Raw genomic sequence first — 19290 nt, 5'->3', positions numbered from 1 at the left:
AGATCAGGCAAGATCTAGTCATGTCATGCTTAATAAATTATCAAAGTAATCCTTTAGTCTGAAGCTGTCTCACCTCATGCACCTCAGTTCCAGTTGAGTATTCCACACCATGCACAGGGAAGCTGTCTGACAGCTGCAGATTCCTGCCATCATCTCAGTGGCGGGCCTGGGCACCAGCTCCCTTGCCCATCGGGAAAGCCAGGACTGGCAGTTTATTCCTTTGGGTAAATGACGGAGTCAAAACGGCACTCTCTAAACCTCGTAATTGGCAACCCGTGAGAAATCAATCCTAAAGTCACTTCCAAAGGGCTTAGAATAATGTCAATATTATTTTCTTTTAATTATGGATAAAGCCAACATTTTTACAAGTGTTCCCTTATTTCATAGTAGTTTGAAAGTTTTGGAACAGTCTCTGGGGACAGGTGGAAGAAGGAGAAATAACGTAGTCATTAAAAGATGATATGGAAGATTACCTGAAAGATAAAATCAGAAAACAGAGAGCTGAACGACTTAACTGTGTTATCCAGAAGAAAGTGTGTGTGTGTGTGCCCACGCACTGGCACGTGTACATACTTAACAGTAGCATTCATATCTGATGTCATAGCTTAAGGAAGGGAAACGTTCCCGTTTGAAGAAAGGGTAAATGAGAATACATAAAATCCCTTGAAAATGGATTGGTATAATAGTAACTATACTTTTCAAGTTAAAGTCTTAGTGTACAAGTAGGAAATAAAGTACATATTAACTGAAGTAAGAAATGCAACCAAAGTGTTTAAAGTCACTAAAAGTAATTTTTACTTGTGTTCTTTGTGCTCCATATTCCCTAATTACATGCTCAAGCAATCAGTGCCTTTTTTGACCAACCTGAGCCCTTTTTGTGCATTATATTCATGCCTTTATGATGAAATCTTTTGGACACTGCACACAAACATACCCACAGTTAAAGGAAATACGCACCCAGTTCATTGCCACCTGCCCTGCTAACCTGCCCCGGCCTGGAGTTTGGAACCTCAGTCTCAGCCACTTCCCAGAGGCCGGCGTGGGGTGTGACTTTGTTCTCCTCATCACTCAGTGATGGTGGGCATCACAGTCTCCTGAAGACTCCCCACTGAGGAACTTTTGCTGTTTTCACAACATTTTGCAGAGATTACTTCAGATCTTTTTTAAAAATTGTTTTATTTCAAGATTTTTAAATATGCCCAGTGTGCTAGATTGGAGGAGGTTTTCAGAGATCTAATATTAGTTCAGTTTTGTATGTTGAATGTGTCCTTTTAATCTTCCTCTCAGTGTTCTTTAATCCCACAAAAAAAATAAAAGAAAAAGACTCTAATGCTGAGTCACCACGATGTGAAAATAATTCACGAAAAACAAAAATAATAACACTGAAAGTATTTTATAGCTGTTTCTTCTAAATATTCTTGTAAATATTTCTTTCTAGATATTTAAACAGTAACACAATGTTACTTTAATTTCTTTAATATTTTTAAATCAATACTTTGAGTCAGGAATCAGATTTGAATGTAGCTAAACTTTCAAAATTATAAATCAGAAAGTGAGATATGGCAAAAGTACGGCGGGTCTGAGAACACCCCGACTTAATCAGCGGCCTGGGGCTGCCTTCAGATTCAAAGCGCCTCAGGAGCTGCTGCGGGCGCGAAGGCCACCCCAGAGCGGGGAGGGCCTGTTCCAGAGGTTCGTCTGAACATGCAGAAGCTTTCTGCTTCCAAGTGCATCCTCACACGCCCACGTTTAGGGATTATATTATTGTTTAAGTTTACTAATTGCCCCCTATGTTTGAAATGACAGAAATCTGCCTTCACCAAAAAGACATAGATTTGGGGTAAATCTTACAATGTTTGTATAAATGACTTTTATGTTTGAGCTAAGTTAGCATTACCATTCCTATTTTTAAAAACAGATTGATTAGTTAATAATTTTAAAATGAATAAGTTATGGCTTAGTTACATTTAATTAAATTTTATTTACTGTTTTTCAGGAAATGAAGTTATCCATGTTCATTTCAAAGTATATTTGCTTTTCTGTATACTTGGGAAACTGACATTTTTAGAGAAAAGTTTATCAAAAAAAGAGTTCTCTTTATGCTGTTAAACTGTGGGTCCCCAGCTGGTGTGGCCAGTTGGCACACAGAGCTTCTATGGACCTCAGAGGGTCCCTGTGGGTTGCACAGCGGACAGCATACAGGCCCTATGGCCACCAGTTCACACACCTGTGTCTGCTTTACAATGTAACCGCATTTTTAGAAAACACATTCGCATTCATGAAATTTTAATTTTTATAACACAAGTTGCTTTTAGTTAAGTCAAATCCTCAGAGCAAATTTCTTTTAAAAAGCTAAAAACTTACCCAAAACAGAGTGTACAATACAATGGCTTAGGGGAAAAAAATCTAAAATCTTTCTTCCACTTGAAATAACAAATAAACATTTTTAATCTTGAAGTTTATTTTTACAAGTCAATACATTGGACCTCGAAAGATTCCCTCAGCCACAGTTGCAGTGCTGTGGGAACGTGCTGTGAACGCCCTTACCATCCTGTTCTGGTATCCTATAGCGGTGGAGTATCAGACAACTCACAGGGCTAAAATTGTGTGCTAATAGTAAGACTAGCCTATGTAAATAGGATACGAAGTGATATATTGCTAACTTAGTGTTCAATTAGATAGCTGGTATCAGCCATCTTCTCTTAAAGGAAAGTTCGGAAGTAAACCGTCTCTTAAACTAATGATGGAAAAGGTTCTAAAGCAGGTTTGCCTTGTAGCCTTCTTTTCCTCTAAATGCACATACTGAATTCTGAGGTCCCAAGTTATTCCTCTTGTTCTTAACTATAGTTGTTAACTGTTTTCTCTTTTCCTTATGGTTTATATGAAAATAATGGTTAAAGGAGTGTAATTGTGCAAACCACGTGTGGAATTAAAGGGAAATGTTTATGGATGACCTGTTGAAGTGTGATTAGTAAAATCAGGAGGGAGGTCGATGGTCTGTCCTGCCTCATCGGTGGACAGGCTCTCCTCATTATGCCCCTGCTGGGAATGTTTTTAAACTCTCCAGAGTTCTAGGAAATCTATCAGCTGAGGGTGGAAAATTGAATAAATATATTGATTCTGAGACTAAGTAAAAAGTTGTGGTGGGTTATTCTGGGTTTTCTGTGTGTGTTTCAATTTTCATTTGGGGAAGCATTAGTACTTGTCAGGGTTCAAAGAATGAACTAGAATACGTGGTCTAAGATTAGAATCACAAGTCGGCTTTGTCCTTAGAGATGCTGCTATAGATTCCATTTTTGAAATAGTACAATGCAAGAGGGAAATTAAAATCTTCAACAATGCCTTGTTTTCTAAATCTTGTTTACAGAATTCTCCCAATAATATGAGCCTGAGTAATCAACCGGGCACTCCAAGGGATGATAGCGAAATGGGGGGAAATTTCTTAAATCCTTTTCAGAGTGAGAGTGTAAGTATTCCCTTGACTACATTATTATATACAGATTTTATTTCTGAAGCTCTTCTATTAGAATTAATGCATAAATCCATTATTATAACTGTTTACAGTTTAATAGGTTGATCTTTTAAAAGTTAGAAAATTAAGTGAAATTTCTTTGAAAAAAATTTTAATATAAACTCTTTATTTTTTACTCCCATGTACTTAGTTACAAAGATAAAAATTATAATACTAATTTTCTTATAGAGAACATCCACTGGTAAGGAATACATTGGATATAGTTGTGTATTTGATAGTTTTTGTAAGTTTTCACATGACTAAAATGTCTTGGGTCACTGCAAAACCAGGGGCAGACAAAAGTAGGTTTACAGTTAGTATGTGAAACAGTTTATTCTTGTATTATTATTTGTTAGTTATTGTATTACTTTGCATATGAACAATTGTAAGTCTCCTTTTGTCTCACCATATAATACACATATACATATGTATATATATGTATATACACATATGCAAATATATATATATTTATGCATATATATCTATGTTAGTGAGGACAAAAAAGGTATGCATAAAAATTCATTTAAAAAAATCAAAAGTATATCCCATGAGTAATGAGGAAATGGGAAATGTATGAGAAACTATGTACTTTGTCATAATGCTTAGGATTATGGAAATTATTTTTTAGAACCTGGTTCTTTCACTAGTTTGTTGCAAGACTGTGGACAAATTAGTTCATTTTAATCAATTACTTAATGTTTACTTTATCTAATTAGAGACAAGTATATCCTTTCTTCTAATTCTTCCAGCCATAAAATGGTGTAATTCAGTGAAGTATAATCAATTCCATTTAACTCAACATTTATTAAGCCTGCTTTATGTAAAGCACTAGGTTAAAGACAGGTATTCTGACATAAATAAAACACAGCCCTAACCTCAAAAATTCCAGTGAGACTGGGGAGAACATACGTACGCACCTAATTAAACCACTCGTCACATTCATAATTACTATCATAATAGATGTAAACCAGGTATTTTAAAGGCATAGAAGAAATTATTTAGTTTGTATTGGATAAAGACTTTTTTAAAAAGTCTCCACACAACTTGAACTCCAGAGGAACTCTCCCCGCTCCTTGCTGCCCAGAGTTGTCATTACTGGCTGCTGTCTGGTTTAAGTCAGAAGAGGGCTGCCACCTCAGAGTTGTATCAGAAATCTCTTTACGGGGATCAAAGAATGAGACATAACAGAACTTTAAAAAACTTCTTCGCGCAGAATAAATACCAGCCCCACCCTTTACCTTCAGCTGGAGAATGCACACGTGCGCCTAGAAAAGAGAGCAGTCGGGGCAGGGCCTCTCCCATCCCCGACTCCCAGCCCAGCCTCTCAACCCTTGAGGTCAAGATAAAGGTGAAGGGCCAGACTGCTCTGCAGAGTTAGCAGGAAGCAGAAGTGCCCTCCTTTCCTCTCTCTCCTCCTCTCTTGGCCCCACCAGAAGAGTCCCAAACAGCAAAATAATTGGGTGGTGGCTGAGGAGTTAGTCACAGCTCCGCACTGGCTGCTCTGTCCTTTTGTCTGTCTGGTGAGGGGCTTCCCATATTATGAATGATGTCATTGTAGCTGCAGTTTTCTCCATCACATCACCACACACTTTTGTTTAGACTTTTTTAAAACATCGAGAAATGAGAGCAGAGAGGGACGAAGATGAAAGACAAATTAAGGCATCAGGAAGATATAGACTAGGTATCTTCAATAAGTTATCTTTACTGTAACCAAGGAAAAGCATAACTATGTAATGAATTCAAAAAGAAAATGGCGCCCTCTCCCTCCTGGGACCACGCCCACGCCTTTCTTCCCTCTCAGATGTGCATCTCCTGAACTCGGAGGGTCCCCACAAGACCTTCAAGCAGCAGAGCAAGAGCTGCAATAGGCAGCTCGTCCCGGGATAACCCCCTGAACCTGTCCCCAAAGGCCCTTTTTCTCTGGCTTTGCAGTGAGCCAAAGCAGCCCCGCCCAGTCTCTCCTGTTGCTTCTTCTGGCCCAAGCCCTTCCTCGCTTTACTGTCCCCAGCTCTAATAAACATACTGTAAAAATAAAAAAGAAAACATCTTCCAATGAACAAACTTATAAAATTCTAATATTTTTTAACACACATAACTCTGAGAAGCACATATTGTTGAGCGATTTGCCCTTTGAGGTTTTGTCCGTCCTTATCTTCACAGTAAATCACAGAAGGAGGTCTGGGAAGGGAGCGAACATCTACTGGGTGCTTATTACCTACAGACACTATCTGGTCACTTCACACAGGCCACTCCATTTAATTAATATAGAACCAAAATGTCTCACCTGAAGTCAGAAATCTTGCAATGCCAACATGCTTTACACAGAAAAATGTGAATCAGAAATGTGTCACTCTTCACCTCCTGTTTTCTTAGATCATAAATAAGGCCTTTGTTTCAAGAAACAAAGAGGCCCCTTAGTGTGTACTCTATAAAGCTTTTGGTTTTGGAAATACAGAATACAAAAAAGGCTTAGTTCAAAAACTAGTGCTTTGTGCTTCTCAAGTAAAAAAAATGAGTCATTTCTTGAATTAATTTAGCAGAATATTTTCTCCATGGCACTAAACTATAATCAACTGAGCAAACTTGATATTAAAATCATGGGTGTCAAATAGGAATTATAAACAAGGCACCAGATCATGTCCTCCTACCCCCTCCTGCCCTTTGTCATTGTCTGCTATTGTAAAGAAAGCACATATGGCCAACTTTTTTACATAGTCACATATACACTAAATGTATCTCACTTAAGTTCAAAGTAGCTATACTGCAGTTTTCTCTCATTAAAACAATGAAATATTATATAGATATTTAGAAATAGAAATATGGTGAGATCTAAAATATAGCTCAGAGTAGCTGCATGTTACTTATCTCTCATAAAGAGAATATAGATACTTAGCAATATAGTGAGATCTGAAGTGTCGTTGAAGTGTACAAGCAGGAATTTACAAACATTGTTCAAGGACTTAATGGGTGTCCCTGATGGATTCCATGGTGCTTCAACTGGGTATAATAAAGGGAAAATCACAAATTCTCTAGTACATACCAAGGCCTGTCACTTCAAAAATAATTTACATGAAAAGGTAAAACAAGCTAGTATGTGTTGAAAATTATACCTTTAGGTTTTACTTTTTTTTTTTTTGCTAAACCAAGCACTAATACTGTCAACAGCTTTCTAAGAGCCATTTTGTCATTTGCTTGAGGAGAAGCAGACTCGGTAGTTTTGAAACAGCAAGCCGACGCCACGGCACTGGGGCACAAGCATCCGATACGCCTTTGCACACTGATGCAGCCGTGTGACGGAAATGCTGCAGTGTGGTCTCAGGACTGTCCACCAGGAACACTTAATGCCTCTAAATCTGATACCCCCATTTAACACCTGCTCTTCCTTTTCCTCTCGAAAACCCTAAGCCACTTCTCTTCTACTCTGAAGAATAGTCACCGAGAGCAAAATTCCTTTTTACATGCACATTCTGTGAGTTGTTCTAGAAAGTGTGTGATATCCCTTAATTTACACAGTCGAAGCATTTTCAATAAAGGCAGGAGCAGGTCGGCAGATTGTAGCCTCAGCAGGGCAAACAGTACGTTGCCTTATGTCGACACTCACGCATCAGTGCAGCCTGTTACACTGCCCTGAATACACGGACAGCCTCCTCTTCAGCCGCTTGTACTAGTACCATATTAAATATCATCAGGCACTTGCTCATTTTTCTGAGTTATATGACTTGGAGCTGCTGCTTCCTCCCTTTCTGACTGAGTCTAACCCTTATTTTCTCTTTCATTGTACCTCATTTGTCCACTTAGCTTCCTCCCTGGATAAGCCTGGCTTCCCTAACTTCCCAGTGATTCTATAACACGTTTTCATTTTTATGTAAAATGTTTGAAATGTTACAGGTTAAAAATCTTAACAATTGCCAGTGTGAAGAGATGGTAGCGACCAACAGATATGCTTGACGTGCAGAGAATGTGCATATATATATATTTATTTACATATACCAATACTTTTAACGGTGTACATTGGAACAAAGGTTATAATATAGCTACACTATCTCTCCTAACATCACATGACATCTGTGACACATGAATGAACTGCAATAATCCTATTAAAGAAGGATTTAAGAATTTTAAAAATCCCTGTAAAGAAAAATATGTATTAAATAAGACGATCTCTGGAGTTCCTTATGACTTCTCCAGAAAATATTTTTCAGACATTTCCTTTCAAGTTCTTTCTGAAATGCTTTAGTATCTTTTACTATTTTTAGATTATTGGCACAATATACCCAATAAAATCTTTGTCTTGAAATAATGATTGATCTAGCTGTATTTTTTCATTTAAATTAATTACAATTAAACGCAACCAAAATTTCACTCCCAGTTGCACTAGCTACATTGGGAGAGTTCAGTAGACGTGAGTGGTCGTTGGCTGGGGAGTGAGGCAGCACAGAAAACCTGCCCCTGGTCACAGGAAGTTCTGTTGGATGGTGCCTGTGTGATCACTGATCTTTATTGTAAATGGCAGTGGCTATAGAAAGCATAGATTAAGTTTTTCTGTGCCCATTTTGCCATATTCTCTAAGTTTTTCTACTTTTAATAACATCTTGGTATCCATTTATTTTCCTATTGTTTACTCTTACCCCCGAAAGGCAAATAACAAAATATAATTCTGTTTCATCCAAAGCTGTGGATAGTTCACGGAAGCTTGCTGCCGTTATTTACAATGGGAGATTTGTGTGGCATCTTCTGGTGAAATCAGGGTTACACCCCCTTCCAGCACAGGGCCAGGGAGACCTCCATTTCACCAGGCCTTGTTCATGATTGTTGTTGGTTTTGGGTTTTTGTTGGCTTTGCTTTTTTGCTGCCACTCTCAGGGGTAAAGGGGAGCAGTTTCCTATCAGACTGAATCCCCTTCCTCTTCTCTGGCAGGCTCCTTTTCCGAAATCACCCTACTGACTATGGTACAACGTGGAGTCAGTAACACATGTAACACATAGAGCTGAGCTTTCTTACACGGAAAGGAAATTTGAGGCCGATGAACAAGTAGATTTTTCTTGATTTGTCCTGTGTATAAAAGATTAGTGACCCTCCCCTGTGACTCAGTGACCTGTTTCTAGGCCTAGTCACTGCCTTTATTCGCCATCGAAGCATTTTTTTATTCGAACCCTAGATTTATGCCTAACAATTTTCTGCCCACACTTCTGCCAGCTGAGTCACTGTTACCCTGTGATCTCCCTTGGAGAAATCTTGTTTCTCTGTGTTGATAAAGCCATCCTTATCCAAGTGCATACCTTTTACTGCCTTTCTGGTTCCTGCAGTAGCTCAGCTCATGTGAATTCACTTCATTCTGCCCCACCTGCTCCCTGTTTTTAAAGTTTACGCTCCCTTTCCCAGGGTCGCCACTTTTTCCCAGGTTAAGTCCCTGCGGCCTTGCACCATCCGCCTCTTTCCACAAGGCACAGTCATTATCAGCATGTTAAAAAGAATCCCCTTTTGCCCTGGTCCTCAGCAGTTCCTAATAAAACATTGACAGTATGTGGGGTCCACATGTATATTTTAATCTGGAGCCCACTGCCATTTGGGATTCCACGCCCCTCACGTCAGAGGATCTCCAACTGTGCTGTCCAAAATGGTGGCCACCAGCTCTATGGTATTTACACTTCAATAAGTTAGGTAACACTAAAATTTTATTTCCTCGGTGGTGCTAGCCATATATTGTGTGCCCAGTGGCCACATGTAGCTGGTGGCTTCCATGTTGGGCAGGACAGTCTTATTAAAGCACACCCATCGTTGAAGAAAGTTCCGTTGGATAGTGCTGCCGAAGAACTTTTCTATCACAGTCTGTCCCTCAAGAATATGAGGCGAGATTGGCATAATTATCAAAGTAATTCCTCTTGGTTCCTCACTTGATCATTTTTGAGACCACTTCCAAATTTCTGAAAGCCTCACCTTTTACTGATTGTTACCCTCAACAAACTGACAAGTACCATAACAACAGTGTTCCACTCCTACCCAGAGAAGATTACAAATTGAGATTGGATTAGGAAAAAATAGTTATATGCTAAAGTGTAGCTAGACTCTTACGTGTTCTAAATGCTTTAATGATAACTTCCTAGGGCCAGCTAGCAGTTGCTTTCTGTTTTGTTCAGTTTTCCTTACACTACTAATCAAATATTTACTAAGTACTTTCTGTATATTCAATAAATATATGGTTTTAAGGATTATGTATTTAATCCTCCCAAAACCCTTTTAAAGTGGATGCTATTATTAAATTTTTTCATGGGTGAGGAAACTGAAGCACAGAAGGTCAGATAACCTGCCCAGTTCACGTAGCTAGCACATAGCAAGACTGCCCTCATACTTATTTCATGTGATTCGACCTTGGGCAGGATTTACCCAAACTGTGACAAATGCCCATGAAACCAGTCTGGCTGGAAGAAAAAGGTTGAGGGGCTGGGTAATTATCATCCACCTAAGTCCAGGGAGTAATGTGACTGGTTACTTTCCAAAGGAAATATTAAAAACTTCAGCATTAAGTCAAGTACTTTTTGTATAGTTTATTTTATGTTGTATGAGGTTAAAAGCTTGAACGTAAATGATTATAAGACATTAAAATTCGTATTTACTTTGTTTACCATGAAGAACATTATGTGGTCTGTCAGAGTTGATGTTAAAATGTGGATTCTTCTTTCTTTCTAGTACTCCCCTAGCATGACAATGAGTGTGTGATCTATTACCAAGTCTCCTCATGAAAACCACAGTGAGTCAGCCCTTCACAGAACTACTAGGGAAGAAAATGATTCATCACAGTGTACAGTTAAACAAAGGAATCTCAGTCACACCAAACCAACATTTTTATTTCCTGCTCTCTCCCCTATTTTGTGAAGAAAGCGGGTCCAAACATGATTCAAACAACTGTACGGAGCGGCGTATTAGAATTGCCCTAAAATGAACTGCAAATAATTATGTGTATGTATATGTGTGGGAAAGAGAATGTATTGTATATGTGTATGTTATATGGACATATACACATGCATACATTGACCCACAGGACATTGTAAAATATTATCACATGACATCTTAAGTAGAAACAAGTAGGGACTTTTATTCCATCCTTTTTTTCACGTTTACATTTTAATTATTAAAAGTTGCTCCTGCCCCTCCCTCAACTATTTTGTGCTGTGTATATCACTGCTTTATATAAGTTATTTTTTAAGGTGAACTCAGATGTTATGGTTTTGTAAATGTCTGCAATCATGGATAGGAATAAAATCGCTTATTTGAGAGCTTTCATTAAATTGCGTCCGATGCACGTTACCCTGTGAATCACAAAGTGTACTGTCTCGGGAAAAAAAAGAAGAAAACTGTGTCTTCATCTTTATGTCAAACCAATTTCTCAGTTACCTTCAGTGAAAATATTTTTGTATCCTTTGTTTAAAACAAAATACTTCAACAAAAGCCTAACTGGGACCTAATGGTCCCTTTCTTCAGTAATTGCTGTAGATGGAATTCTTGATTTGTCTGTCTTAGGTGATACAGAACACTATTAATTAACACCAATTGCTTAGACCATAGCAATAAAGTGACAGGGCTTGTCATAATTTTATCAATATACTTTCTCAATATACTTAACATTATCATGTTAATGATAAAGACCAGAAGTAATAAGAAAACCATTTGCTTGAGTTTGTCACTTCTCACCAGGGAAACTAAAGGTAAATCTGTAATAACATACTAATGTGAAATGCTATCTGATTTTTATTCTGACTTCTTGTGAACATTTTCACATAGACATTGCAAAGAAGATGCATTCAGATAACTGAGAATTTCAACACAAGGAGGAAGGGTTTTTACTGCAGCCAAGGGGCTCTGGCACGCTGCCTCTCTAGCCAGGGGTCTTGCTCACCAGCAGCAGAACTGGCTGGTGACCGTGGCTTCTGTGCACACCTTCCCACTGGCAGCAGAGCACCTGCTCTCGTCCCAGGATGCAGAGCTTTTATTCAGAGGGAAATCATTTGGCCATTGACTTCAGCAGGCTAAATCTACATTGTGTAACTGTTCAGAAATAATATGAGTAAATGTTAGAAAATAAATTTTTAAACCACTTTTCTAATGAAAGCCCCTTGCTCTGTGGTATCTTCCAGATCTTTTGGAGCTTTTCTGTGTAATCATACCTACAGACAGCAAAATCATGATAGAAGTGTGACAACTTTAATGTAGAGTCTAAAAGATAAGTTAATGATCATTTCCTTGTTAAGATTGTGATGCAAATAGCCATTGATAAACAATTATATTTCCGAACTCCAAGCGCTAAAAAGCATTGTTTAATATCAGATAAGAGAATTCCTTTCCTTAGGCTCGTGGTCTCTAACCACGAAAATTTGGTAGTACATTTGCTAGTTCCTGATCCCAGATGACTTACATCTCTCAAATTTGTAATGATTTACTCTTTACGAAAATAAAGATTTTGCCTGTGTGTGACAGGGATGCTGGGCAGAACTGCTGAAGGGAAAAAGACAGGCTGAATTAAATTTATGTTCCAGATTTAAATTCTAATCCAACAAGTCACCATTCATCAGAGAGTGTGCAGGAAAATAGGACTGTGCACTGGAGAACAGCTTCAAGCATTCAAGAACTTTCATGAAGAATTCGAACTAAAAGGTCTTTAACTCAAGCTAAGGTAACCTGAAGGTGACACTTTGTGCTGACACATAAATCTACCAAGAATAATTTTAACTTTCACTGTTTATGATGACTGTGTGAACATTGACAGTCCCATGATTAAGCTTAATCTAGAATTTTCAAATGTTTGGTTGAGTCTTTATTGTTACTGATCTTGAATTACTTTTGTTTGCCTTCTACGAAGGTATTGTTTCTTATCACAAAGAATCATGGACCTTATTTTATTTGGCCTTTATTTTAGGGGTGATATTGGATTATGAATAGCAATATGGGTGCGATAATTTCTATCCTATTTGGTCAAAAAAGGTAAAATTTGATTTTTTCCACATATAGTAATCAACTCATTATAAGTATTTATTCATTTTTTTTCTCTTGGAACCCAGGTTAAAAAAGAGCTAGTTCAAATTTTTTAAATTCTTGAAATAGTTGAAAATTTATTTTTAAAAAGAAAATTATATTCAAGAAAGTCCGAAAAGAAGGATACTTAATTTTAATATAAAATAAATTTCTTCTGTACCCAATGGAGGATACTATATCTGTATATTAATTTTTATTTAGGTCTGAATCATTTGAACCCTCTCCTTTTCTCTTATAATAAGACTATTTAATCCTTTCTCTCATGTTTTTCATCTCCATCCATGCATTTGTTTGGTCTTGATACAAAATACCTGTTTCTGAGTTATTTTTGCATATTTCACCTCACAGTAATAATATCAGTAATTCTCGCCTACCTTGAATATACAAAATACTCATATGAAATGTGAAAATAAGTAGTAGGTAAAAACATTACTTCTCATTCCTCTGCTTTGCATTCTGCCCAACTCACACTGTTGAAGATACATGTTAAATCCTTTCTAAAGTATGTATACTCATCACCAGCTGTCTCTCTTATAGCAAAGCTGCCACGGGAACGGAGGCTATGGAGGGCCACTGATCTGGTGACATACTGCACATTCGATCGATGAACCTCTGTGGCCCTTTTCGAGTGTTCCCGTTTGGACTCAGTTGCTAATGAGTAGGAGTCACACAGCTAGGAGTAGGAGGTTAAGGTTTCTGTGCTGCCAAAAATGACTACATTAATGTTGCTCCCTGAGCCATGGAAAGTTCCCAAAAGACCCCTTTCCTTCTACGGATAAAATAGAGACAACTTCTAATTCTGTTTGTATGATTCCCCAACATATCTGAACTCTTGCATTTCATAGGACCATTCAGTGACCACTCTTCCTGTAGTTTAAAAGACAGCCGCTGAAATAAATGAGTTCAGTTTGGGACACAAGGAAGCCCTACATCTGTCCACATTGTCATTCTGAAATCATTCAGCAAAGCATCCAGAACTGCTCCCTTGGCAGAGAGTTTGCCCCAGTCCTTCCTACTCTTGACTTGTCTCTTCCTTGGCTTTCTCCATGTGCCGCCCCCCCAGCCCCTGTGCTCTGCAGTAGAAACAAGACACAGACTGAACCTGTTTTACCTTCTTAGCCCTTACAACTTTCTTATTCATGTAGTATGTCATTTTCCCAGGGGAAATCACTGCAATTTACATTTTTTGATTATTACCGTTAATTAGAAACAGTGTCACAAATCACAGCTACTTCACTTTAGAAAGTAATGATAGTATTTTGACACTGGTGTTTCCTTCATTTCTATGTGTTAATGTACTATAATTCTCTTTTCATAAAAACACTAACTGACACAAGTAGTGCAAGAGTGTGTAGTGTAGGAGAAGTCCCATATGGAAGGGGAAAAGTTGCCAGAAGTATTTCCCAAAAAGTGGATTAGTCCTTTTTCTTAACTACCATAAGTGAAGTTTCTTGTTCGCTGTGAGGCGCAGAAGTCCGTGTTTGCTTGTAGTACTCAGTTGTAAGGGGCTCCCTGGGCCTGTAAACCAAACCTGGAGAAATTCTGGACAAGTAAAAGGAAGAATGGTGAACCACTATGAGTACACTTCCATTTTACATACTAGACGTGTGTGTGCATGTTCATGTGTGTTGAGGTGGTAGTGTGAAGTTTGCTCCCAAAACACTCCCACTATGGTTTACATTATGCTATAGCACAACTGGTTACTATTAAACATAATTCTTTTGTTTAATTGCTTTCTGTTTCATTGGTAAAGAAGGTGATAAGAGTGATTTGGGATGAAAAGAGTAATACAAGACATAAGCAGATGGATCTCCTATGCCCAGCATTAACGCACCCCTGTTAGCTTATCCACATTAGGCCTCCTGATGAGGGTGCTGCCTCTGAAGGTAAGAGCATAAATGATCATTTAATCATTGGTCACTTCACTGCCAGGAATCGTGCAATAATTACATATGGTTCTTTTTTTAATTTTTATTTATTGATTTGAGAGAGAGAGATCAATCTGTTGTTCCACTTATTTATGCATTCGTTGGCTGATTCTCATATGTTCAACCCCCGCCCTGAGCGGGGGTTGACTCCACAACCTTAGCACATGGGGACAGTGCTCTAAACAACTGCACTACCCAATCAGGGCCTGTAGTTTTTTGATGCTGACATTTGTTTACAATAAGTAGAATTGACATTATCATTTTATTTCACCACTACCCGTGGAATTGTAATTCAAAATCAAAGAGATGACCTACAGATGAAAAACACCTGAGACCTCTCTAATTACTCTTCAAAACTATATTCTAAAAAAAAATTTTCTCAGTTGAATAAGTCTCCTAAACAGAATTTCCTCTGTTAAGTTTTCCCTGTTAGTATAATTGGTCTTCCCAAATAAAAGAAACATGATTTGTATAAGTAGCTTAATGTGAATATTTCTGCAGTCCATATCCTTACAAACTTAATACAGCACCCCAAGTAGACGTCATAAATGTTTAAGTGGAACTAAATGTTTTCACATGTAGAATTGCAGCTTGTGTCTTCCCTCTTTGTGGATTCCCTGTCTACAGGATAAATTGGACTCATTCTGATTATCCCAGCCATTGAAATGTTATAATGTGTTCTAGGGATATTTAGCATTTCATTTTTAAACTAAACTGTGCAGTTAACATGACAAGGTGAGTGTTAATATTCCTAGAAAAATTATATAAAAGTTTCATCCCCAGTTCACATTAAAACTTTATCCCACTTGCTTTTTATCCCACTTGCTTATTTTCCCCAAACGATCTCAGTACACTGCCAAGAAAGTGAACTACGATTCCTCAGAGCGTTCTCAGAACACAGTATAACGCATTTTCAGCTCCGTTGCCGTCACGTCATGATCAAATTGCTCAGTGAAATACAATTAACCATCTACTTATTATGAAACAATCTCAATAATCTGTCTGGTTTACATACTTTAAATTTAGCAATGCTCTAGAAATCTCCTTAGTGTGAAGTACTGATTAAAATGTGCGTATGCCTGGCTTCCTGGATCATATTTCAAGATGTTTTACTGCCCTTACATTAAGACCATTACAAACTTAACAGAGACTCCATTAGAATGAAAAAAGGACATGCTATTGTGTCAAACATGAAAAATGGAGAAGTCTTTATTGTGAATTCTTTATCCATAATAGCCATCAGCTTATTGAACTGTTTAATTTATCCCATTGTGATTATATGAATTTAAGATGTTTTCTCACTATATGTGTTAAATTGTTACCTATAAATGTCTTCCTGCAAAAATGAGATTATTTGTAAGGTTTTTATAAATGTACAATGAGTGTGTAAATATAATTGGAATCTGGGATGACTCTTAGTAATCTTAATTCAACCACGGCACAGTTACCTGACACACTCAGTGAAGTCCGCACCGAGGTGTGCGCATGCGCACACGTGTGCCCCAGCCCATTGCTGCGTCTCTTCTCCAGTGGACTCGTCACTTCGTGTTTCCGTACAAGTACGTGAGCCCTTCATGTAATGGGGAGAGTTGCCATAAATATGTACCTAAATGTTTCTTAATTGGGTACATGTTTTCACATTGCATTTTAAAGTACATCTTTTCATTTAGTTTCTACCCTTTTTCATAAAGGGTAGTTCCTACCCTTTAGTTTTTAGCTTCTGTTTTATTACTGAAAAAGTAAGGGAAATTGTTCATATGAAGCTAGCATAAATACAGGGTGGGGCAAAAGTAGATTTACAGTTATGAGTACATGAAACAGTTCTTGCATTGTTATTTATTTTTGTTTTATTTTACAAACAAATGTAAAATTACTCTTGTCTCACTCTGCATTTTCAGAATGGTAAATCGAAGTATAACTAATGTGGACGTCTGTGTATATAGTTGAAGTGGACACTGTGCCTTACATAAACACCAGGAGTCTGCAATACAAAAGAATATATATGCATTTAAGAAAGGGCCATGCTGAGTGGCTGGCTCTATGTGGTCAGATAACTAAACTTTGAATACCAAAAAATAATGTTATTAGCAAATAGGTATCTGTTAATGGATAAAAGTTTGGTATTTTATTCCAAAAAGGGTTACACATAATGTAGAAATCTGAAGCAATTATGCAGATATTTGATGTAAAACTCTGCCTCTCCTTGGGTACATTCATCTTTCTGATGACTCGTGCACATGGTTGCCTCAGCTCGCTGCTGCCCAAGTGAAGATTCTGATGCAGGGTTCTGCGTGCTACTCAATGGATAATAAGAATATACGTGAAATAAGTCAGACACAGAAAGACAAATGCTGGATGATATCTTACATGTAGAATCTTATAAGAAAGAAGATCATAGTTATAGAGAACAGATTGGTGGTTGCAAGAGGCAGGGCATGTGAGAAATGGGTAAGCTGTTTGGATTTTTATTGTTTTATTTTAAATATATTAAAGAATATAGGAGGAGGAAGGCCTATAACTTTAAGAACTCATCCTAGATAATATATATATACACACACATATATAAATCATTTCTTCAAATCCTTAATATACTTAATACTTCAAATATATAAATCATTTCTTCAAATACTGATTTCACAGTATTTAAGAATTTTTAAGTATTAAGTATCTCTAGTTACAGTTGATCCAAATGGGGTCTTCTAGTTCCACAATGGAGCGTATTCGTAAGTAGTGATGAGAAAAGACAACACTGTAAATCACAATGGCCAGATACTTTAGGCAAAGGTGTGTGTATATCTGGGAAATGGAGGGTAGGTAGCAAGGCAGCTGAAGAGTCCCTGAATTTAAAATAAGTAAAAGTCATATAACCAAGCTTTTCTGGAACTATTTCTAAGTAGTGCAGAAATAGTTATTAATAGCAGCATTATGCAGATTTGGGGCACAAGCAGCATAGATAAATAAGAACCAGCAGAATTAGTTGGATTCCACCCTACCTCCTCTTGGTGACCGAGATGGCAGCGTGAGTCTAAAATGAAGGGGAGGGTTAGTGTGTCCGCATCCCCAGCCCCAAACAAGGCGAATAATAATCAAGGGTTTGTCCTCATAGCTCAATGTATTCTTAAAAGCAAAAAAGCCATTTATACTAAATGAGGCATAAAAGTTAAATAAAAGAAATTGCAGACCTTTATTCCCTACACAAATTGTCTGATGAGAAATGTGGTGTCAGTCTTTGGAGAAATCTAGAGCCAACATGCATGGTGCATATAAACGCATAGCTTTCTCACACAGTTTGCAGACTCCCTTGAAGTACATGCTGGGCTTTGTTTGGCTGTAGCTGCATTTCTCACTGTGCAGCCATCTCAGATTTTCCTCCCAAGATTGTGTCTTTGCATCTGATAATGAGTAATTCTTAATGGTAACAGGGAAGAAACTCTTGATATCTAGTCATGTCATGTGAAAAAATTACTTTTAAATATGCTCACAATGTAATTTCAGCTATCATATATGATGCAAATTAGTACAGGTTGTATAAAAGTACTCAGTATTGCTCAACTGTGTAAATATTTTTCAGAGAAAGAAAGTTTAAGAATTAGAAAGTCAAATGTATTCTCTACATAGTTTTCTCTGGTGCTCACCATTTTTTTAATCAAGTAAATCATCATTCACATATGATGAGAGGGACAGTCTACACATACTTAATGGTCTCAAAATTGTTTTAACAGAACACATTATTAATCACTTAAAAGTGACATGAATTTAAATTTTGAGAACTCAGCATGCTATTACAGTGAACAATTACTACCCAAATTTTTATATATTTACTTCATCTTTATTTGAGAAGTACTTACCTAGGTACACTTTTTGATTTGATGAAAAAAACCCATAGAGCTAAACTTCCACCATTTGAAAAAAGAGAATCCAATTAGCACTTTAAAAAGTATAAGCCATACATGAAAGGTCTGAATGAAAATAGAGATACTGTCAACTGCAGATCAGTGTCACTCTGGGACTTCTTTAACTAATATGCAAATTCAAAAGTAAGATGCTCAGGTGCACCTTCCTTGGGGCATGCCCACTCGAATCTTCTTTGGGAGTGAGTTTTCTTTCTTGTTAAACTCTATGGGTCCCCACGAAACTTGCAGCCAGGGGAACAAGGGGCAGCAGCGGCTTATCCTAGGCTAACCCCCCCAAACCTGACTCCAAGGCCGTCTTTTCTGTAACTCCCCTGTGACCTGACAGCAGTTCCTCCTTGGCTCACCTCCTTCCAATAACATTTTTTAATTTATTTTACTTTATTTTTTATTGTTTAATATATTGTATTGATTATGCTATTACAGTTGTCCCATTTTTTCTCCCTTTATTCCCCTCCACCCTGTGCCCTCCCACCAGCATTCCCCCAGCTTAGTTCATGTCCATAGGTCGTATATGTAAGTTCTTTGGCTTCTCCATTTCCCATACTGTTCTTACCCTCCCCCTATTTTGTACCTACCATTTATGCTTCTTATTCCCTGTACGTTTTCCCCCATTCTACTCCCTCCCCTCCCCACTGATAACCCTCCATGTGATCTCCATTTCTGTGAGTCTGTTCCTGTTCTAGTTGTTTGCTTAGTCTGTTTTGTCGCTGGTTTTTTTAGGTTCAGTTGTTTATAGCTGTGAGTTTGTTGGCATTTTACTGTTCATATCTTTGATCTTCTTTTTCTTAGATAAGTCCTTTCAACATTTCATACCATGAGGGCTCGGTGACATTTCTAGAGAGCCAGGGCAGCCCTGCCTAGGCGCTCTGCTGCTGTCTCTTCTCTCCTAGGTCCTTCCTTGTTTCACTGT

The 19290-nt window shown here is 37.7% G+C and overlaps 1 protein-coding gene across 5 annotated transcripts in view; it reads left to right on the top strand.

The window, feature by feature from the left end:
- Positions 1-10797, top strand: part of SSBP2 (single stranded DNA binding protein 2) — a 247817-nt gene extending 237020 nt beyond the window's left edge. For 4 of the 5 annotated variants that reach the window (XM_037159305.2, XM_037159303.2, XM_037159307.2 and 1 more), the window contains 2 exons: positions 3368-3466; positions 10199-10797. In XM_037159305.2, the coding sequence (XP_037015200.1) occupies positions 3368-3466; positions 10199-10228 (129 nt within the window). In that variant the 3' untranslated portion in view covers positions 10229-10797. The remainder of the gene's footprint in view (positions 1-3367; positions 3467-10198) is intronic. The other variant, XM_037159306.2, reaches the window with a different exon arrangement.
- The last annotated feature ends 8493 nt before the right edge of the window (positions 10798-19290 follow it).

This window comes from Artibeus jamaicensis, unplaced genomic scaffold, assembly GCF_021234435.1.
Source record: "Artibeus jamaicensis isolate MK-2021 breed Jamaican fruit bat unplaced genomic scaffold, CSHL_Jam_final contig_373, whole genome shotgun sequence".
In the NCBI taxonomy this organism is placed as follows: domain Eukaryota; kingdom Metazoa; phylum Chordata; class Mammalia; order Chiroptera; family Phyllostomidae; genus Artibeus; species Artibeus jamaicensis.
The sequence above is the reverse complement of the archived record's forward strand: the minus strand, read 5'-3'. Positions and strand labels throughout refer to the sequence as shown.